At 39.5% G+C, this 23,360-nt stretch overlaps 1 protein-coding gene and 1 non-coding gene across 2 annotated transcripts in view; one reads left to right on the top strand and one right to left on the bottom strand.

Moving 5' to 3' along the window:
* Nucleotides 1–22,229, bottom strand: part of LOC130879336 (aldehyde dehydrogenase, cytosolic 1-like) — a 33,100-nt gene extending 10,871 nt beyond the window's left edge. The window contains exons 1-8 of the mRNA XM_057777694.1: nucleotides 22,126–22,229; nucleotides 18,411–18,515; nucleotides 11,764–11,904; nucleotides 9,568–9,697; nucleotides 7,432–7,493; nucleotides 5,692–5,820; nucleotides 4,440–4,553; nucleotides 226–328 (exon numbers count right to left, since the gene is read on the bottom strand). Of these exons, the coding sequence (XP_057633677.1) occupies nucleotides 226–328; nucleotides 4,440–4,553; nucleotides 5,692–5,820; nucleotides 7,432–7,493; nucleotides 9,568–9,697; nucleotides 11,764–11,904; nucleotides 18,411–18,515; nucleotides 22,126–22,191 (850 nt within the window). The 5' untranslated portion in view covers nucleotides 22,192–22,229. The remainder of the gene's footprint in view (nucleotides 1–225; nucleotides 329–4,439; nucleotides 4,554–5,691; nucleotides 5,821–7,431; nucleotides 7,494–9,567; nucleotides 9,698–11,763; nucleotides 11,905–18,410; nucleotides 18,516–22,125) is intronic.
* Nucleotides 13,491–13,593, top strand: LOC130880881 (U6 spliceosomal RNA). Its single transcript, XR_009057675.1, has one exon. It is a non-coding gene; the product is annotated as a U6 spliceosomal RNA (small nuclear RNA).
* Nucleotides 22,230–23,360: the final 1,131 nt, after the last annotated feature.

Below are 23,360 nucleotides of genomic sequence, written 5' to 3'. Positions count from 1 at the left end.
ACCTCAGATTGACACTGGGAAGTAGCAATCCATGCCAACCCAGGACAATATCTTCTCTGTGTTTATCAGCTGTGTGCTATAGGAACAGTTCAAAAGCTTTGCAGAATCACCCCAGGCTCTAGACAATTCCTTTTTACTTTGAATTTACTTTTACACCAGGTGACTATGATATCATCAGGCATCAGGAGGAAGAAGGTGAGACACTAGCAAGGGTCTTATACTCACAGTCAGCATCTGCAAACACAATGCAAGGACTCTTTCCCCCCAGCTCCAGGGTGACTCTCTTCAGATTGCTTTTCCCTGCAGCTTCTTTGATTAATTTGCCTACCTGAAATCAAACATCGCAGAGGAGGAGGGTTAGTTTGTTTTTGTGTGGATATGTTGTTTTAATACTTTCCATGTATAGGACATTTGTACACCCATTTAATTTTATTTGAAGACACAAGAAATTGTTCATGGGCAAATATGAAAGCAGACTTTATGTGTGGACAGGTAAAGGATTATTTTCATTTTTGTCAGAACATCCTCTCTGGATTTGATCAGAAATACCCCCAACCACCTCATGTACTGACTTCTCATCATTTTAGTGACATTCAGAGAATTCTGTCCAGTCAAAATATTATTTTGTTCATCATCTAAATGTCAACCCTCTTCCTCTCTTTTTATACCCTCCCAGCCTGGACTGCCTCCAGGTTGATCTTTACTTGGAATCAGCTCTTGGCAGAGATTCTCTCTTTGAGCCTTGTTCTACTGAGAAGAAAAAAATGATTCTGTTCTCCTGGTCTCATAATGCTCATAAAGATGTTTCTGAGTCAGCCTCAAATGATGTCATGTCTCTCTGTGTAAATCTCATAAATACTCAGTCACTACCTAATTCCACACTTATTGATCACAGCATCCTCACTCATTATTACCCTTTCTTCCTCTCTCTCTCTCTCTCTCTCTCTCTCTCTCTCTCTCTCTCCATCCCTCTATCTCCCCTACTACTACTCTTCCCCTTCTCAAACACATGTTGTCTTTCACAAAAGAAACTGGCTCTGAGCTCTTTGCTCCTACTACACTTAGCTGGAATCCCACCATTCTCATTTCTTCTTTAATTCTAGTTGCTTCTTTGAAGAAAAATACCTTGCTTTTACTTTATTTTTATTTTTCTGTGGATTCTGTCCTGTCTAGTGCATTATCTATGATTATTTTTGGTAGTGACATTTGTATCCTGTTTTGATTACTATTGATTCTTCATTATACACACTGAGAGCACAATAAGCTAACATGGTCTACTTTTTTCCCTTGAGACAACCTTTGTATTTTGTTTCTTTTATTGACTGGCTTTCTATTTCACCAGAACAATAAGGTAATTGTTTAAGTCTAGGTGTGTACATACAGATGGCTAGCAAGAAGTGGCCTTGAATTTTCACAGAAAACAGAAAATGATTTTTAGCCTACAATTTCATTTCTTTGTACCTTCAAGAAAGACAAAACAGAACTCTTAAGGCTGTGGTATGATAATGTGTTCATCATATTGTTTCATTGCCATGTAGGCCAAATGTAGCCAGTGCCCGCCACCACTAAAAAATGACTGTACTTTCCTTTGTGGCTGGAGGTCTATTTTAAAGGAATGTAATAAAAATTTCACTAGAATGGGTCCCGTTGTTGTTATCACCATGAGAGACACTGTCTCTGCCTCTTACACAATTGCCAGTATCTTTAAAGAAACAAGCACAATGAGTTTGAGTAGGACTAATGCTATTTTTGTTCAACCTGGTGTCCTAAAGCATGTTGCTAACATGTCATTATTCAGTATTAATTCACAAGCAATTGTACATCTTTTTGTGGCTAACAAAGAATAAGAGACTCTTCAAGACTAACCAGGCAAGGGTGAAAGACTAGCTATGCGGCAAAGACATTCATGCTTATGATTACATCGTAGACAATGAGAACACAGATGGGAAAACTTTTAGTTCATGATTCCTTCAGACCTAAAGATGCTAGCATCCTGGCAGTACAGAATCAATGGGAGTCAGGGTACAGGAGATTATGGCATATTCATGCCAAAGCCTGGACAAATGTAAAAGACTAATCAGGAGATGAGAGGGCACATTGACACGTCTCCTAAATTAATGTGACAAAGTGAGTGGGAGGAGGAAGCAGAAGCTGAGGATGCTTCACAGATATTTTCCTGAGTGCTCAGCAGGGCACGAAATATCTTCTTCTACCAGCTGTCGCTTTTACTGTGTGGAACTGAATAAAGTAGGAACTATAGTGCCCGTGCTTCTCAAATAAAGAATCTCAAATTGGGAAATGATTATTCTTTTTTTTCTGAGACACACCCTTCTTATTTGAAGCCAGAAGTTTCCTAGTCCCCTTATTTCATTGTTTCCTTTTTAGAAGGTAAATGGGCATAGTGATAGCGTTACAGGAGTAGCAAAATGGCACCAAGTTGAGGATTAGTTAAGACAATCACACAACAAAGCTGCTCCCAAGTTCAATTCCTGATCCTGAGAACTTTTCTGACTCAATACAGACATTTGAGAAAACAACACTTAGAATATTAGCAATGGCTCAAAGAACTGAAAAGGAGAGCAAGGCATGCAGACACAGAATAGGGGAAAAACCTCAGGAACACACATAGTGCCACTGTTGAGAGTATGTTCCTGGATACCAAGTATAGAATCATTGGTAGGATCTGGCATGCTCTGAGAGTAAAAGCTACAGTTCAAACTATGTGATGGGCAGATCCATCTTTACCATACACCGGAGCTTATATTGGTGGAAGAAGCATGGTATAATGAGATGGAAAAAGACTGCTTTATCAAGTCTGCCTTTTACACAGAGATTTAGACAGGGAACCCGCTTGCAGAAAAGGGAACTGTATAAAAGCATATCTTGCTGGCATGAAAGAATTGTCTGAGTTTGAATATTGTTGTTCTTAAAGCATTATACCCACGTCAATACTTTTTAACTTTGACACCACAGTTAGCTGCCAGCAGGCATAAGCGCTGCTAGAGCGGGATATACCTGACTTGATATTTAGTTAAGCATGCAAAAAAGCTGAACTTTATGTCTAGAAGGTTTTGTAGGGAGTAGGAAAGTTTATTTGAAGAAGCATAAAGGGGAACATTTAGAACTTCCATAATAATCACAATGTATTCTTTAAATTGTGATGTATTTCCTAAAGTCAAAAATAGAAGCCAATAATAAAGCTGTTCATGTAATTCTGGTAAGAAAATCTCTGTTTATACATAAATAAAGATGGTCTGAGCTATTTGGGGCCCCTTAAGTACAATCCATTTGGTGGTCTGAAGTTTTCTTTGCACCGACACCCCTTCCATATCAGGACCTGAACTCATGATTGAGGACCTGGCGAGGGCTATTGAAGTTCACCTTTTCCGACCATGCCAATGAGTCATGCAGTATCATTATGGTCAATAGTTACTAGCATTCTAATCTGGCAGAGTGACTCCAGCATGGCTTTGCTAAAAACAGCTCAATATCTATAACTTCTTTTGTTTGTAATAGAAACTCCTTCCACCACCAGAATTCTATTTCACAACTCTTCCCCAGTGCCCCCTCTCCCCTTACTGAGTCTTGTTATGGTTATGTATAGTAAAAGGAACCGTGGGCCGCTTCCCACTGCCTGGCTCCCGGCTAGCTTTACACCAGAAATAATTACACAGAAACTGTATTCACTTAAACACTGCCCGGACCATTAGTTCTAACTTCTTATTGGCTAACTCTCACATCTTGATTAACCCATTTATAATAACCTGTGTATCACCACAAGACTGTTGCTTACCAGCAAGATTCTAACCTATATCCTTCTCAGGCTGGAGAATCATGGCATCTGCCTGACTCTGCTTTTTTTCTTCCAGCATTCTGTTCAGTCTACTCCATCTATCTAAGCTGCTGTCCTATCAAAAGGCCAAGGTAGTCTCTTTATTTGACCAATGAAAGCAACACATAGATAGAAGATCCTCCTACATCAGTTATGGCTGGTTCCCATTCTTCAACATTTATCTACTCAGGTGTAGCAAGCAACACAGAAATCCAAGGCTCTCCAGATAGGAACATGGAAGAAATTGCAATGTGTCACTCTCTCAGGGTGTACTGTGTAGATAGAATTCCACACAGGAGCTAGAGGTGAGACTCTACCATTTACTTTTCTTAATCTAGAAGCAGTAGTTACATTAACTCATACAAATCACTGTAGCCTAACTTGTATTTCCTACCATACACCAAACTAATCATCTGACTACCTCAAAGGCTGTATTTCTCCTAAGAGACACTAGTGATTACACTACAAATCATTTACTGTAATCTTTCAGACACATAATAGCATTTTCTTACTATTCAAAATTTCTAAAGAAAATATTGACTGCAAGACAGCTTCAGAGAGCATATCTCTGCTTGTTAAAGAGAAGATATTCTGGAAATTACTCTACCTCTGTTGATCCCGTGAAGGCTACTTTGTCTATGTCCATGTGTGAGGAGATGGCTGCCCCTGCAGTTGGTCCATATCCAGGGACAATATTCACCACACCAGGAGGAAATCCTGCCTGCAAGTTAAGAAGCAAGCAGTTAATAAATCAAGAATTTAATTCTTAAAAAAAAAAACTAAGGGGGAAACTGGAGCTATTTCTTTATGCTCACTGTGGGGGTTCTTCTCTCAAGAAAATGTACCAAAGTGTATCTGTCCTTTATTCATTATTGTTTTTAATTTCTTTTCCATATGAAAATATCTCTAAGTGTGGTAATCTGTGAGGACACTATGTTCTATGAGCAAATCTGTCACCATTGGTGTATCAATTGCTTCTCATTTGCTAAGATAAAACATTAACCAAAACAATACTGGGAATGAAGACATTTATCTGGTTCATAGGTTATGTCTATTGTTGAGGGAAGCCAAGGTAGGAACCTGGAACCAGGAACTAGAGCACATACCACAAAGAAATTATATGCACTGCCTTATTTTCTCTGGCTGGCTCAGCTACCTCTCTTATGCAGTTAGGCCAACCTGCCTAGGGATAGCTCTGTCCGCAGTGGGCTGGGCCTTACTACATCAATCAGACATCAAGGAAAAACTGCACAGTCCAATCTGAAGAAGACAATTTCTTGATGATGTACCTTCTTCCTAGGTTTGTCAAGTTGACAACAAACTTGCCACAACTGATCACTCCAATGATTAACTGCATCAAATTTATAAAAGGGAACTCAAATAGATAGAATATCAGAGTGTATGTTAAATTACCTATACAGAAAGACAGAATTTACACTCACCATCATCAAAACTAGAAGCATATTGAAACAGCAGCCTCTAACCTTTAAAGATATTAAAACTAAAATAACTTCAAAGAAGTTTACAGAAACAACCAGGTAAGTTATAAGCTAGATAGTGAAGATAAACTCAGTATTTCACCATTTGAAAAAAATGCTACATTTCCTGATTAACTTACACTCATGATATTTGAACAATGTAAATAACTCATTACAAGGTGACTGGCTATGAGCCTCTGTCATTATTTAGATAGACACACATTTTTGCTGAAAAGTTGCAGCCTGTAGCTCTGCAGCTTTCGTCTGCACAACTGGACAGGAACAGCGTGTGTGATCAGCGAAACTCATAGTGATGAGAATGAGGCTGTAGGTGAACAGGGGACCCTAAATCTCCTGCACATTTAGACTCTGGAGACTTACCTCTTTTACTAAAGATGCCATATGAAGAGCAGTGAGAGGGGTTTGCTCTGCTGGTTTGACAATCACTGTGTTCCCACAGGCAAGGGCAGGGCCTATCTTCCAAGTTAACGTGATCAACGGACCATTCCACTAGTAAGAAAAAATGAACAATGCACTTTTTGTAACGCTCAAAGCTACATTTGTTACTGATGCTTGCTACCCTGATAAAAGTTGACTAATATTTTAGAAGTTCTTTATAATTATCTAGTTTATTTTATTTAAGTTTACAAAGAAACTACAAAATGAGAAAAAGCTTAAAACAAACTATGTAGGAGAAGGGAAGAAGAAGAGCTACCAAATGCAATCAAGTCATGTTATTCTGAACTCTTATTTTACAAGAAAAATGCTACTTCATGGCTTCACATATAGTTAAGCATGTTGTAATTTACTTGTGCTTTAAAAGTGTGAAATCCTCTTCCTCTTTCTTCCTGGAAGGCACTTATGATATTTTGTCCAATATAATAATTCAGAAAAATCCACATCCAGTAGATTTTGTGTGTATGTGTGCTAGGGAGTGAACCCAAGGATGCACGCATATTGAATGTGTTCTCCACTCCACTGAGTTAGGTTCAGTCCAGAAAAAAAAAATTGTTAAAGTTTACACAAAGAGGTATCAAATCCCCATTCTGAGGGTGAGTGTTTAAGTTCAGATCATCCCAGCAACCCCACTGGTCAGCAGTAAGAAATAAGATATGTGACTGCTTCTTCTCTATTTAAGGCATTCGCCACCCGGGAGTCCTGAAAACAGTCCACTCTACTTTAGATGGATGTTCTAAGGATTAATCAAGAAATTCAGGGTTATGGCATAGCATACATCTGTGTATCATGTGTGAAGTCCAGTGTTTGATCCCCAGGAAAAAAAAAAAAAAACAGGACAAAGGGGAAAAGTTAAAATGTAAACTTTTCCAATAGTCCTAGCTGGTAGAGTGATGTAGACATGTTTGAGTGTTTTTAAGCCTTTGAAATACTAAACTGTTCCATGAATACACTGGTATGTTCAGTCTTATTAAAAGAGAATGACTGTCATTTCAAAACCTTTGGGATACTTCAATGTGTTTTAATTTAGCCTTTTAAACTATGTATGTGGCCAGTGTCCTGTGTTAACTTTCAAGAAAATCTGGTTGCATCCAGAACATGATTTTTTGGAAGAAGAATATTGACTACCCAAACCTGCTACCTAAAGTTAAATATAGGCCACATACTTTTCCAATTGTTATGGAGCTTATTCCTTCCACTGAAATAAAAAAAAAATCCAGGATTTGAACAGTCTTGCTTCAGTTACTGTCAACAATGGGAAGTGTCAAGGAGGAGACAGCAGTTCTGGGAGCTGTGTCCCATAGAAATGTTCAGACACAGATGAGCCGTGATAAACCTTTGTCATACAGTTACAAAGCACAGCTCATGGAACCAGAACAAAGCACAATTCCAGAAAAAAAAAAAAAACATGCAATAAACTCTTAGGGCTTATTTTTCAATATTGAAACATCCTCAAAGTGCAAAGCATTATATTGAGGGGTTTCTGGACAAGATAGCTCATATACAAGAAGCAAAGGTATAGGAATGAGTGCTTCAGGTAGTCAATGTTGTTGAATTTACTTCACACATAATCATCACATAAGTTTCACTTGTGTGGGAATGGGCTTCAGATCAAATGGAAATACAGCTCTCTTTTCCCCATCAGAGTCATGAAGTAAGACTTACGGGGATGATTTGGCCGCACACCCCAATAGGCTCACGTCTTGTATAAGTGAAAATATCTCCATCTGAAAAACAGAGCAAACACACCGTCCAATGAAGGCAAATGCAGGATCCACTCGGGGCAGGGAGATGTGTGGTTGCTAGGAGAGGGGGTTCACAGTGACTAGCAAAAGGGAAACAAAACATCCTGTCTCCAAGGTTAATAACATGAGCAATGAAGCTCTCAAACAGCAATTTCAATCTAAAGACTGAGGTACAGGAAAATGAGTGACAGGATTGGGGAAGATCCCATAGAATGTTAACTCCATTCTCTATATTCCAGATGGCTGCCTTCTACATCACCCTCATACACAGAGTGGTACAGAAAGGAACTGGGAGATGAGGTCCCCTCTGGATAAAGGCAGAACCATGTGCAAAAGTTCCCAGTACTCAAATGTTCCAGGAGCTCCAGCTTATAAAAAGGTAAAATATTTAAAATAGTAAAACTTCTCCAAGAAGTAAGAAGTCTTTCTCTTAAAATTGTTATAGTTTTGGAGTTTCCTTTTTTCTACCAAATATAAATGCAATCTCTTATTTGATGAATGAAATATTTGAAATGAAATGTGGGTCTTATCTGTCTTGATTTGAATGACTCTTGTGCCTCACTATCAACACAAACCTAAATATATCTTGGAAGAGGAAACCTTAATTGAGAAAATACTCTGATGAGATTGCTCTATAGGCAAGTGATCGCAACATTTTCTCAATTATTTTTGGATTTGGGATGGCCCAGCCCACTGTGAATAATACCAAACCTTGGCAGATGATGCTGGATTGTATAAGAAATCAGGCTGAGCAAGCCATAAAAAGTAACCCAATAGTATATTGTTTTTGTCCATTGCCTCAGCTTCAGTTACTGCTTCTAGGTTTCTGCCCTAATTTTTTGCCCTTATTTCCCTCAGAACTAATATAGTATAGAAATACAAGTGAAAGAGACTGTTTTGTTCATAAGTTCTTTAGTTCATAGTGTTTTACCCCAGCAAATACTCACCTTGATGTGGTACCATTTAGAGTTTTACTCTTGTGTGTTTTGTTCTGGCTTCCACAGGAACCACTGCTAGCACACAACCACACTGTCTGGATCTACAGGTTCTTTGAACAGCTTCCTCTATGTTTCCCAAGAGTAGAGTAAGAGCTATAAAATAACCTGGTTCATAGTACCCCTGTTGTCTCATTCTCTTCTTATATCTTATAAGAGGTATGAGAAGCTAATATATCTTATACTGTATCCAGTTTGAGTGGAAGTGCACATCAGAGGAAAACCTTGAAGTGGATTTTTTGGGTTCCTGAAGTCATTGTAGACAGAGATATGAAACTGTCTCCAACCCTTCCCAAACTGATTCTTTTCTCACATGAAATATTTGTTGTGTGTCTGTTCTGCTGCTTGCATACCCCACTAAGCAATACACCACACTTCCAGGCAAATATTCCTAATCCTGCTGAATCAGAGTCTCATTTTGCTTGGTGCTGTTGGATCACATTGGTATATATTGGGTTGTTGAAGTATATTGGACTAAGTATACTGGGCACAAATTAGCACAGCTTACATTCCGGACATGCAAAGACTTAGGTAATATTATTGCAGAAGAAGTACAATTGTCATTATGGGAATGACACTCAATAAATAATTTCTGTGGCCAGTTTTGAAAACTTGGGACCCTAAGACATCTCACTCAAATTAGTAGGTGAGTCTATAAGAATGTTCTTACTTAAATTCTGTCTATACTATCCACAATGTTTACTTTTTTTTATTTATTTATTTTTTTTTTTTGGTTTTTCGAGACAGGGTTTCTCTGTGGTTTTGGAGTCTGTCCTGGAACTAGCTCTTGTAGACCAGGCTGGTCTCGAACTCACAGAGATCCGCCTGCCTCTGCCTCCCGAGTGCTGGGATTAAAGGCGTGCGCCACCACCGCCCGGCTCACAATGTTTACTCTTAATAAAACTTTTAGCACCAGACCTCTGTTGAGTCAATGTGAAAAGTAGAGTAATTATTTACCTAGTCGATGGACACATTTGTCAGGGAGAGTTTGAAGGTATTCAGTTCTACAGGAACTGCCTCTACTTCTGACATCATGCAGGTAGTTTCCCAAATGTACTTACCACTTGGTATTGTTTGGCCATGGATCTTGTCAGCCCAGCCTGCACAGTACTTCAATGTTTTTATGCTGATATCTAAATCCATCATGTATGCCTGGGGGAATACTTTCCCAGCATTCATTGATTCCATTGTCTGAAAAATAGGTAGGAGTATCAAAGTCTAAACATTCAATAATAAAAATTACATCAAGAATATACAGTCAATGGTTTTAGTAATTACGTACTAGGGTTTTAGAAATATAAAGATTCTTAAATCAAATGTTCCTTTGAAAGCAACTTAAGAAAGAATTAAATGTCTTGTTTGTGGTCAAATAACAAAATCCTGATGAGAGAGGTAGTGACATCCTGATAGCCTGATCCCACTAATCTTTCTGTCGGATTCTAAGTACCTCTGGCTAAGCGTGTCTAAGATCCGGTTATATAAGTACTCAGCTGTGAAAATGATTCCTAGTCTCCACATCCTATCAGAGTTCCAACAAGCTTGCACTTGTCATTTGACTGTAGCAACAATTCAGGCTCTGCAACTATACATAATGTCACTATTGTCATCCTGTTCCTCTCATGTATAAACAGTCTGCTCATACAATTGTGATATCCATACCTGTGTGTTCACACAATTGCAACATCTCCATAGCAGAGAATTTAACGATTAACCCTTTGTTTGGGAAATATTGTCATAAGTATTTCATTAATTCCTCCTCTCAGAGCTCAGTGACCACCATGGAAGAGAAGGCAGAGAAGGTTTAAGAGCCAGAGAAGATGGAGGACACCAGGAGGATGAGGCCCTTTAAAACAGTTGAAACCTCTAAACGAGATACACATGATCTCAACGATTGAAGCAGCAAGCATGGGGCCTGCATGGATCTGCAGCAAGTCCTCTGAAGATACATTAAAGCTTTTAGCTTCTCATTTTATGGGATCCCCTGACTGTGAGAACAAGTGAGTCTCTCCTTCTTTATGCCTGGTCTTGGAGCGTTTTTCCTTCTGTTTGTCTGCTGCGTTCAACTTCAATATAATGACTTTTTTTTTTTTTACTTTACCTGATTATATTTTATTTTGTCATCTTTGGTTGTTATCTCTTAGAAACCTGTTCTTTTCTAATGAGAGACCACCAGAGGTGGATCCACATGGTGGGGGGCAAGGAACTAGAAGCAACAGAGGGAGGGGAAATAAAATCAGGATGTATTGTATGAGAAAAAAATCTATTTTAATAAAAGAAAAATTAAAAGATTATGAAGTTCCACATTTTCTTATCTTAGTAGTATCTTCTCCTCACCCTTTTATGCAGACTTTAAAGGATGCTTTGGAATCATACTATCCACTGGGTGTCACCTGGCAAGATGCACAGGTTTGATATTGTCCACTATCTTTTTTTTTTTTTTTTTTTTTTTTTTTGATTTTTGAGACAGGGCTTCTCCGTAGCTTTTGGTTCCTGTCCTGGAACTAGCTCTTCTAGACCAGGCTGGCCTCGAACTCACAGAGATCCTCCTGCCTCTGCCTCCCGAGTGCTGGGATTAAAGCCGTGCGCCACCACTGCCCAGCTATTGTCCACTATCTTAAATTAACTCAAATGTCACTTTATATCTATTCTTCTATCCCTATGGCTCTCAAGCTGACAGAGGAAGTTAAGACATTTCACTGTGCAATTAAGACAAATGAAAAGAACTAAGCTTTGGGCAATACCAATTCCTTTTAGTAGAATATTTCAGTTAGTATACATTTACTACAGAGCTATGAAATCTATTTTGGCACGTTTTGAACAATGAAAAAATTCTAAAAGAATATGTGATTTTTAATAATTGCAGAATTGTTGATATTTTTGATAAAATGATGGCTTATATCTTGTTGTCACCTAAGATTCCGAGGCTGATAATATTTACTCTGAATTGTAGCCTGTGTAACACTGTGTTTTCAGTTGGCTTTACTAAAATTCAAAGCAGAAATGTAAAGGAAATATACCCTCCATCCGTAATCTATACTGACTTATCTAACTATTGAAATTTAAAAATACAGGCCATGAGAGCATAAAGAGATTTCATGAGTATAGCAATGTTGGGCTCTGGGCTCTGAGAAGTTCTAGAGAAAAGGCAGGAGCAAGTTTGTCAGTCTGGCTCTACACCAAACTGACCATCCAGTTGGAATGGTGAATGCTCCCAGAAGCTTCCCCACTGTCTCCCTTCGGGGTAAGTTAATACTCACAGCCAGCAGTAGACGGTCTCTTTCCAACAAGTCAGCCAGCTTGTTCAGCAGCCGCCCCCTCTCTGAAGCATCCATGGTGCGCCATGTGGAGCCAATCTGAAAAGCCTGTCGTGCAGCCTTCACAGCTTTGTCCACATCTGCCTGGAAGTCACAGAACATTCATTTCAGTCCAAAACTCTAGACTGGCGAGCAAAACATCACAACTTAATAAACTGTAACACAGTTCTTAGAGACTAACGCTAGTCTACGTTAGCGCAGGGTCCAGAACATTCCACACACACTGCATCATAATATGATACAATGATTTCTCTTGATTAATATTTCAAGTAAACTCCATATCTTATCAAATAGTTAAACTCTAGAAAAGAAGTACTGTCTTAATAGCTTTTACTTCATCCCATGTAAATAGGACAAAGAGTTTATTTTATTTGAAATAATGTTCTGGTTAATTTAAACACTTTATCTCATTTGATTCAGAAAATGCTGTGAAAATTCATTTTACAGATGAAGAAATTAAAGCAAAAAACCAAAGGCTATCTCAAGACAAAAAGAGTGGCTATGAACCATGTAATCTGATCACAACTCTACATCTGGGAGTAATCTTTGATAGCCTCTCAGAACAGCGCCACCACCTGGTGAAAGTTGTGTTAATTTATGAGCTGGGCTCATAAATTCATTTCACATTCAAACCAAAGCACTGTGTGTATGGTAAGTTTTTTTCCCATTTCCCAACTGCATGCAAAGTGATCCACTCTAGCCCCTAAATAAGTGGAGGACATTCTTTTATTAATAAGATACTGCTTATAGCCTCATTAACTGAAGCCAAATGGAGTAATAGAACAAAGTCACACTCGCACTATTTGGCTTTCTTGGTTTTGCTCATGTACTTTAATCACTGCTGCGTTTTTCCTTTAGTTTACTCCTTTAAGTCTCCTGAGCCATGTCCCTTCCATATTGTCATGGTCACTCCTGTCCTCTGTAGACCCCTCTTCACGCTTCTCGTCTCTTCCAGTCCACCCTGAAAGTGTCATTGCTTCTTCCACTCCTACTTCGTGTGCTTTTTTAACGTCATCAGATCAACTGCAAATAACAAATAGCAGGCAAGACTATTGCACAGCTTTTTGTCTACAGGACTCACCAGTATAGGGTACACTATAAATCAAGGTGATCAAAAGGGCAGTGGGCTTGACTTGTTGTTGTAATGCACCTTGCGAAGGAGAATAAAGTGGGTTTTAAACCACACATCTTAAACTAGTGTGACCACGGTGCTGTGTGGATCCCTTCGCTCAGTGTTCCATCGCTCGCCTCTGTTTAATAAGAACTCTCTTGAGCTTCCTGGCCCCTCTGAGCAATGGAGTGAAATGACTTTGAGACACCACGTTACCATGCATAAAAAAAAAGCAAAAAACTGCCTCCCGAACACTGTTACAAGTAAATTTATTCTTCTGGTTTTATCGTTTGGGTCATGGCTCCCCTTTTCTCAAGCCAGATGTTTAATCTTGCAGGACCAGAAATAGACTAAAGACACTGAGTTTTTATTTTAAAAAATGGATTCTGAGTTCTCCCTTATAATTTTGAGGCATCCAAATATACATCCACCATATAGCTTTCTATCGCTTGGCTAACAATAGGACAGTGAGGTACAGAGCTTGTTCTGAAACATTCATTAATGGGAGGAACCTAGACCCGAACATCATCATCATGCTATTATATTAAACACAGGCCTCATGCTGGCTTCAGCAGCACATATATTAAAATTAGCATGATACAGAGTTTGTATGACCCATGCACAAGGATGACAGGTAAATTTGTGAAGTATTCCATATTTTTAGAAAGCCAAGAGAAAGCAAGCCATCAGGTGAAGAAAACTGTGTGAGACCAGATAATGGAACCAGAAGCAGTAAACAAAAATTGAAGCCGGGCGATGGCGGCGCACGCCTTTAATCCCAGCACTCGGGAGGCAGAGGCAGGCGGATCTCTGTGAGTTCGAGGCCAGCCTGGTCTACAGAGCTAGTTCCAGGACAGGCTCCAAAGCCACAGAGAAACCCTGTCTCGAAAAACCAAAATATAAAAAAAAAAAAAAAAAAATTGAGGGAATTCTGGGAATGGAAAATCTAGGTAAACACAGGCCTTCCTTTGTATGCTAGAGGAATTGTTCCCCAAGTCATCGAAAGATAATCTAAATTCACAAGTGCTAAACTTAGTATTTACATATTACCTCTCAAACACCCTTTTAATAACCATACTTCTGATATTGAATACAAATGCTTAGTGAAGTAATAGACAAACTGTACTGTTTCGAGAATAGTGGCCACGTTTTTCTGCGCATGCAGTGTGCACACAGCCGTGACATCTATGTCACAGCTACACATTTCAGGTCCCAGGGTTGAATCTGAGGGTGAAGATGGTCCACTCTATTCTAAACTGGACTGTGCTGCGCCACAACTTGTTTGAAGTTCACTTATTTTATCTTTAAACTCACAAGTCTCTCACGTTTTCTACGTGGCAGACATGTCAAATGTGCACAAGATGGGGTTAACTGTGGTCCTACAAGACAAGCCACAGCCTTTCAGCTTCTCTACTTTCTATCACAAAGGCCTTTTCTGTTCTAACCTGTGAACAGCCTCCCATTCACTCTCTCCACTTCCCACTTTCTCTTTAATGCTACTAGATTAACTGCCATGTAATTTATCTTATCACAATCTTGTGTGTATTTACAACTGCTGGCTTCACCCATAATCCCAAGAGCAAAGAGCAAAGCTCTCTCGTTTTCAAGGTCCAATATTTTCTGGAAAGACTTCCTGTTCACATTTCTCCTACTCTAGCTCAGGCAGTTCGTGCCACCTTTGCTCCTGAAATTCTTTTTGCATAAAGAAGGTCCTATGAGCAAACCCACTTACTTCCAAAATCTTACACGTTCCTCAAGGCCTGTTTTAATATAACAACTTGCCTCAATAGTCAGCAGACACCCAGCTCAATGGCAGATCATAATAAAGACTGACTAAGCTACAAGAAGGCAAGTTCTTTATCACCCCAGTTACCATTATATTTAAATATTGTGGACCCTGCTTTAGTGATAAGGAAGGAAATGTTACCTTTGTTACCTTACTCTAGTGACCTTTCTTTATGCTACTGAAACACAACAGACTAGAACCAACATTTTATTCTACATCTGGCCTCCACATTCAATTTTCTCAGCAAGGATGTTCAATAGCGCTACTTTGTGAAACAGTCACTGCTGTTAAGTCACTCCACATTGTAGACAAGAGTGCTTTTTCAGCCTGTGGGTTACCCCTGTGAGAGTGCATTTTATGAGAAGCTTTTGTCTCCATTTTGAGGGAGAAAGATGACTCCAGCCTCTAGGTGGACCAAGGAACTCCACCATATACCACCGGCCTAGCACAGTTTGAGGAGTAACATACTCTTAAGGATAGAAAGCAAGCCGTCTTATACATATACTAGGGAGAATTGAAAGTGTGTAGCCAAGTAGGCATATTATAATCAAATCAAGGTAATCACAGAAAGAACTTAACAGGCACCCAGAAAAGGGTCCTACTACCTTGCCTGGATAACAAAAAATTGATGGACAGCTAAGACTGCAGTGCATGGCCTCTGAACAAACTATGGTCTGATACCCAGTGTGGGTGTCAGACTGGTACAAAGGTCACATTGACTCAGCTGGGCCCCTGCTATTGTCCAGCCTACTGGGTGGCCGGCCCATATACATGCTCACCTGTATGAACTGCTCTTTTCTGTTCTAGACCCGGTCTGACCTTTGATCTTACAGTTGAGCTTTGCAGCTTCTTTATTCCCCCTGACTCCAGCCACTCCCTAGCAGCTCTGCCCAGGCATGGATTCCTCACCATTACAGGTGCTTTCTAAACCACTTCTGAAGCTTCTGACACTGCTACAGACTCTTTAACTTGTATTTATTTAGTAATCCATATATGCATATACAGTGGTCCAAATACGTTTACTATGTCATGTGTGGTATGAGAATTAATGTTAGTAATTAATCCTGAAAGAAAGAATTCACATTCTCGTCAAGCAGACTGAGTTTTATACCAAATTGCTCTTATTTGAATGGCTAAATCTTGTGAATTTATTGCTATTCAATATACATAGACATTATGGAAAGACACAAATATATTCATCTGTTCTTGGATATGACACATAAGCTTTGTATGGCTTATTCTTGTTGATCTTTATACAAAAATAATACTGTAAATAATTCTTTTCCATTATGTGATGAATATTTTTCATAAGCCAAAATTATAGGTCCCATAAATGTTTTTGATAGCATTTTTTGTAGTATTTTTTAACTTCAAGGTTCTTTTATTGTAGATTTTTATTCAGGGGCTGGCATTTCCAAGATACTTTTGAATTAAACAGAAAACAGTGACCAGGTTAACTATTATTTACTATCATCAAGCCTTGTGACCTGGGGAAATAAAATACTACAGTTTTAAGTCAGAGTCACTGAAGAGAAAAAAAATGTATTTACTCTGGCTCCTGCCCCACCCTCGTGATACCATGAAAGGCTTGATTTGGCCTGTTGGTAGCCCCATTCTGCTTGTGGATAAAATCTCCAAAACCTTTAGCCTGTGACCTAATGAGTAAGCCTAGCATATCAGACTTGACTGTGAACTTTACCCGGTTAGAACCGTCCTCTAAGCAATGCTAGTCACTCTTCATTAGAGCTCTCACAAATTGTTTGAATATCAACATTTCTAAAAGGACAATTTGATGAATGATTTCAGAACAGGATAGAGACATAGGAATGTGGCTGTGAAGCCAGCTCTTGCTTATCACTAACAGTTTCCTCATAGCAGTGGTTCTCGACCTTCCCAGTGCTGTGACCTTGTAATACAGTTCCTTGTTTGTGGTGACTCCCACAATAAATGTATTTTTGTTGCTACTTCACAGCTGCCACTTTACCACTGTTATGAATTATAACTTAATATCTATGTGTTCTGATAGTCTTAGGTGAGCTCTATGACAGGGTTGTTCGACTCCCCCCACCCCACAGGTGGAGAATGACTGTCTTAGGGGATTCATTTGTTCAGCCAACAAGATTGGCACAGTGACTTGGCCTGTAGTTTGTCTGGGTATGAATTAGTCTCCTTGCTCTTTCTATGAGAGAAGCAGTTGTCACTAAACACAGAACAGATCAGTGCTCACTGGCAAGGCTGCTGGGATGATCACCAGTTTTCCCATCTGTGCCTTCAGAAGAAGGTAAACCTCAACCAAAATTCTCAGCCTGCCTGACAAAGATTCTAGTGAACCCAGGCAGAGAGTTGTTTTCCTGATGGAGCTAACACCAGTATCAGAGCAAAATGTCTCATAGAAGCTAAATGTTCAAGGCCGCAATGTTAAAGCATTGATAATATGACTTTTTGTTACCTTATATCTACAGACTCATAGTCTTCTTCTTTAGTGTCATTTTATTGACAAGGAAAAGGCATAATTAGCTAAAAGATGTTGTATAATATTAGTTAAAGATGTGTTACAGTTGTTTGCACTGTGTAATATTTGTTTAATTACACAAAGATGTGCTGTATTCTTCTATGTTGCATTTGTTTAACTCTGTGAAGCTGTTACTTTGCCTGTCTAAGACACCTGATTGGTCTAATAAAGAGCTGAATGGTCCATAGCAGGGAAAGAGAAAGGATAGGCAGGACTTGCAGGCAGAGACAATAAATAGGAGGATAAATCTCAGGGGAAAGATCAAGGAATGAAAAACGGAAGAGAGGAGGATGCAAGGGGCCAGGATCCAGCTACACAGCAAACCAAGGAGTAAGAAGTTAAGAAAGGCCTATGGGATAAAGATAAAAGCTCAGAGGCAAAACAGAGCTGGGATAATTTAAGTTAAGGGAAGCTGGCTAGAAACAAGACAAGTTAAGGCCAGCAAGAATAAGTCTCTATATATTTATTTGGAAATTGGTTGGTGGGCCCCTCAAAGAAACAGAGCCAAAAGCCAAAGAGGTATTAAAAAATTTTAAAAAAAATACAGACACTTTAAATATGTTATTATATTAAAACTCTTAAAACCCCATACTAATTACTAATGCTAACCATTAAGAAAAGAGACAAGCCGGGCGGAGGTGGCGCACGCCTTTAATCCCAGCACTTGGGAGGCAGAGGCAGGCGGATCTCTGTGAGTTTGAGACCAGCCTGGTCTACAGAGCTAGTTCCAGGAAAGGCTCCAAAGCCACAGAGAAACCCTGTCTTGAAAAACCAAAAAAATAAGAAAAAGAAAAGAGACAAGTATTTAAAAAATAATATTTCATTATGCTATAGTAGCCTCAGAACATTAACATTTTGAACCCCACCTCCCTATTCTAGATTCCCAGGTAACATTAGAAATGCTAACATGAGATCTATAGCCTGTGGGTTTTTTTTTAATTTATTGTTTCTTGTTTCTTGATATTTTATTTTTTTAAGTTCTTGTTTATTGTGGATATTTATTCTCTACCAGATGTATACAAGGCAATTTCTTATGCCAAGGACAACAGAACATTCACCCAGTTTCATGAGCAGCCATGTTTTCAAGTCTTTCACTGAACTTGCAGTGGGCTTTGAGCTCAGAACAGTGAGAAACAAAGACTTCTGGTGTGAACTGGCCCTGCGGATGTTGGAAAACTTACCTTGTCCCCTTCTTCCACATGACAGATGATCTCCTCAGTTGCAGGGTTAAAGACAGGAAATTTCTTGCCACTCACTGAGTCATGCCATTCATTGTTGATGAAGATCTGTGGGGATGCAGCAAAGGCAGACAAAAAGCATTTAAATATGAAGTACGGTGAAGGGTTTGATCAACTAGCGTTGAGGTATTAAGTGTTGCCCAAATATTATGGGGCTTTCCCTGTCTAAAATATGCTCACATGTGTATCATTTAGCACCTAAATAACATAGAGGTTAGACAACTGGGAATTTGGTGTGTGTTACTAGGACATAGTAACTGGGAGAGGCACCCTTAGATCCTGTAAAAGGGTGGGAATTTCAGTGTTTGTGTCCTTAACTCAGGTTTTATTAAGAAACTGTTTTTCTGTGCATTTGACTCCATTCCTTCCTCTGTATAAAAGAAATCTTAGCCTTGCAATAGGACCATTGTGAGAAAGCTAACAGAAGCCTTGTGGCTTATTCCATGTGCACAGAAATACTATTAACTAACGCCATGCTTTTGAGCATGGGAAGTATTGTCCCTTGATAAGTTAAATGCTTTAAAGACATGCACATTTTTATTTACACATACGTGTTTGCCTGTGTGGGTGTCAGTGGAGCACATGCATGCAGGTGCAGGAGGACAGAGGACCTTGGCTGCCTTGGACTGGAAAGTGGTTAAGGTGTGTGAAACGAGAAAGGAGAAAAAAGACCTCAAATCCCAGGAAACAAAATCTTTCACCCCTGAGATCCTTGGAGAACCCTCAGAACTTCTCTCTGATGAAGTCTCTGTCAGACAGGACATGACTGTGCCAGACAGACTGACAGAAAATTAGGGCAAAATGAAAGGAGAATGATACGATGGGAACCACATCTGGGAAAAGTCAGGTAAACTATTCTAGAAGTTAAAAATTATTCATAAAAAGTACACCAGGGCTAAGATAGCTAATGTAGACCACTCCCCATGAGCAAGCCCTGGCCTCAATTCTTTACCAATCAAATGCTCTGACTGTTTTCCTCCTCAGGAAACGGGGCTCCTCCTCATCCTATATCAATGGTAAGAAGGAAGAGGTAGGTGGAGGTGACTGAGTGTGACCAGTGGCCCTGTACCTTTCAAATGAGCTCTTCATGTCTGTAGCAGGACATGTAGCATCTCCTCACTGCTCCTAAGCTGTTACGGACAGAAAGCTGATGGGTGCACTTGGACTTAAAGAGTTATAAAGGCTTCCAATACAAAAGGGTCTGTATTTTTTTTTCAAGAAAAAAGGAAATATAGTTCTCAAACACTGAACTCCATTTTACCTACTCCAGTCAAAGAGGAACTGAACTAGGGGATGAGACCCAAATAGGTGAGGCGATGATACGACAATGGCTTGTTTTGTGTGCAGAAAACAAAAACAAAAAACACTGTGAAAGTTAAGATTATGCAACTCTCTGACTATACCTGCATTTCTTTTTCTTATTGTTATTAATCTGCTTCCTTGTTCCTTTTCTTGTGCACTAAACACTGTTCGAGTAGGAAAAAATCTCCTGGTCAAGAGAATAGAATCTCAGACATAGGTGGACACTTAACATTAGATTTGGACTGGTCCAATCACTTTGAACAGGGGACAATTCCTAGGAAGCTGGGATCCCCTTAAGCTAGACTAAAAGGATAAGGAGAATAATTAGTTCTTTAATGAAATACTGTATTTTTTCTTCCCAGAAAACCCACTCCTAATGCACAAGTTCCAGTAAAGGAACACGCAGAGGAATAGAGAAAACTCCACCATTGAAATTTAATTGCATACATAGCTGGTGTCTTCCCAAGTGTGACAAAGCATATCAAAGAATATAATGCTTAGTAAGTAGACCAGACTTACATCAAAAATCAAATTCACTGAATGGTGTTGTTTATGATAAAGTAGAAGTATTTGAACATCAAATAAATGTGTTCTTGACTCTAAATACTTAGTCTCTCCATTCTCCCTAGGATGTTTTTATGTAATGTTTCCAGCAAAGAAGTTTCACTCTAGAAACGTCTATCTGTGTTAAGGGATTACTTGTCCTGCCTGCATTTGTACATGACGCTTTAAGGAATAGCTTATTTTTCTAGTACTTTCACCTCATTTTTAATTAGTAAGTGCTAAATAAAACAACCCAGAAAAAAGACAGCTCACTTTAAAACTTCCTTGAGATGCACACACACACTCACACACACACACAAATACAGTCTTTAAAAAAAATCATAAATGACAAATGAAGAAAAGGGGGAGGGGTTTTCTGATTACCTAAATACGTTTTTGTTTGAAATCATGCAAATCAAATTCTTTTTAGTGATTAAACCATAACTATATAAACAATGTGGACAGTCCCCATATTCTTGGAATACCTGATTTATAGATTGTGACAGGTATTTCTTCCAAGTGAGAGGAGTGTCAGAATCTATAGAGCGGACACTTTGACACCTGTGAGCTGTTGGAGAGTGTGCACACATCCTAGTTCACATATTCTCCTTTGTCAAAACCTAAATTGAAAGCATTTTCTGTCCAAAAAAGCCTGGTGAAATCATGCCCCAGACATGTCTAGCTGCTCATGGACCATGGCCTAGGTCCACTCCTCTCTAAGGACCTTAGCTTAAGCAAAGAGCCCTTAAACCAGGCAGCTGCCTCACTTCAGGTGCTTAGGAAAATGCAAAAGACTTCAGGGATTCAAAACCAACTATATTTGCTCACAAGGAAAACAAAATAGATGAGAGAAGACATCCCGTCTGCTCACTAACTTTAACACTCTCTAATTTCCTTGTTTGGGTCAGAACCCAGCATAGTTCTCCCCAGAGTTGAACAGTTCGTCTCTCCCTTTGTTTTCTGCATCAGGCCATAACACGGCTAATTTTAAGTGACTTTCCCATGACTTGATTGGATGTGTGTGTGTGTGTGTGTGTGTGAGTGAGAGAGAGAGAGAGAGAGAGAGAGAGAGAGAGAGAGAGAGAGAGAGAGAGAGATTTTTTAACTTTGGAATCCTAAGACATGTAACAGAAGTGGGCATGAACCTTTTCAGGAGGCAAAATGACGAGAGTCCCTCAGGATGAGTCCAGCCTAATCATCTGCTCTCTCTGGCTGCAGATTTCAAGCCTGGGTCAGATTCCTGCTCTTGTGTCTCTAAATATTTAGCAGTTAACAATGGCATGTTTTTTCTAACAAAAGCAAGCCTGCCTGGAGAAATAAACAACTACTATTTCTATTTCAAAATAAGAAAAATAATTCAATTCCATTCAGGGGATTTGGCAGCAGCTTCCATTCAAGGTCCAGGGTTAAGTCCTCCAACCTTAACAGTGTCAACAAACATAAAGCCATATTTCCCTGTTCCACTGTGCTATTTTGAGAGAGAGAGCCAGAGAGAGAACTTCCCATGTGCCTGGCTCCTTCCAGTAAGTTCCTCTGTTTTCTCACCATAAGTACTCACTGCACAGGGTTAATAGACCTGAGCAGCTCAGTCTGCTTCTCTGCACTCTGGCACAAGAACCATCCACATAGAGTGAAATCCTTTTTCTCTGGATGTGTGTCTTATGAGAAGATGCCTGATATGGCTTAGAATTCACCACTGAATCAGGTCACTCTATTTGCAAGTTTGTTGTCTTTGTGTCTGCAAAGAAGCCCCAATTGACCATGCTTTAACCAGGACCCGAGGGAAAGTCCCACCTGCAAGTGTTTTTCTTACCTTGGTATACTGAATCTTCAAGTCGCTCAGCGGGGCAGGGATTTCAGGTTGTGCAGAGGAAGACATTGCTGGTTTGACTCCTGGAACACAGGTGACAGGCTCAGCAGTCTGGTTCTGTTAGGGCACTTGCTCCTTTTTAGACTCTGCATGCACTAAGGGTCATTTGCATATTCGGATATGATTGGATGGGCAGACTCAGAGCAGGGCAGAAAGAACACTACTCTCTTATAACACCTAAGGCTGGCAGGGAGACTTTGCTTTTAAATGTGAATCCTTAAGGAACCTGCACCTCAGCCCTGAAGTTCCATCTGGAGAGACTGCTCACTATTTATAGATAAATTAATTCACCAGGCCAAACCTGTGCTAAGAGACTACTTGACCAGGAGCTCTGGACGCTCAAAGCCAGTTATCATTTTCTAAGTTTTTCATGACTTTTTAGGTTATCATGTAACTTTCCCTTCTCGGATAGACTGGGAAACAGAGAATTTGTGAAGTAAAGAAGAAAAGGTTCTGTTGTCAATAGCAGCTGGGCAGAGGACAGTTGTAAAATATTATTTTAAGATTTATTACATTTGTTTATGCCGTGAAACATTTGGGTTCTTTTCTTAATTTATTAGATTTTTTTTTAAAAAGTCCCAATCCAAGTTCCCACTCCTGCCCCTCCTCCCATTTCCTCCACACTTCCTTCCATCCCACCCCCATCTAAAGCTCAGAGAGGGTTGGGCACTTTGTGGAAGGTTCAAGGCCCTCCCTGCTATGTGTTGGCTGAGCTAGGTATACATCCAAAGAGCTTAGGATCCCAAAAAGTCAGTACATGCAGTAGGGATAAGTCCTGGTGCCACGGCCAGTGACATTTGTGTATAGGAGGTCTACTGATTTTTTTTTTTAGTTGATCTTGTATCCTGCCACATCATTGAAGGTATTTATCAGTTATAGGAGTTCTCTGATAGAGCTTTGGGGTCACTTATATGTACTATCATATCATCTGCAAATAACAAAAGTTTGACTTCTTTTTTTCCAACTTGAATCCCCTTGATCTCCTTTTGTTGTCCTATTGCTATTGCTAAAACTTCAAGAACCATATTGAAGAGATATGGAGAGAGTGGACAGCCTTGCTTTGTTTCTGATTTTAGTGGAATCACTTGAGATTCTCTCCATTTAATTTGAGGTTGGCTGTCGACTTGCTGTAAGGTCAGGTTGCCTCCAGATGGCGAAAGGGATCTTAGGACGGCTCT

Source organism: Chionomys nivalis, chromosome 8 (assembly GCF_950005125.1).
Source record: "Chionomys nivalis chromosome 8, mChiNiv1.1, whole genome shotgun sequence".
NCBI classification, from domain to species: Eukaryota; Metazoa; Chordata; class Mammalia; order Rodentia; family Cricetidae; genus Chionomys; species Chionomys nivalis.
The sequence above is the reverse complement of the archived record's forward strand: the minus strand, read 5'-3'. Positions and strand labels throughout refer to the sequence as shown.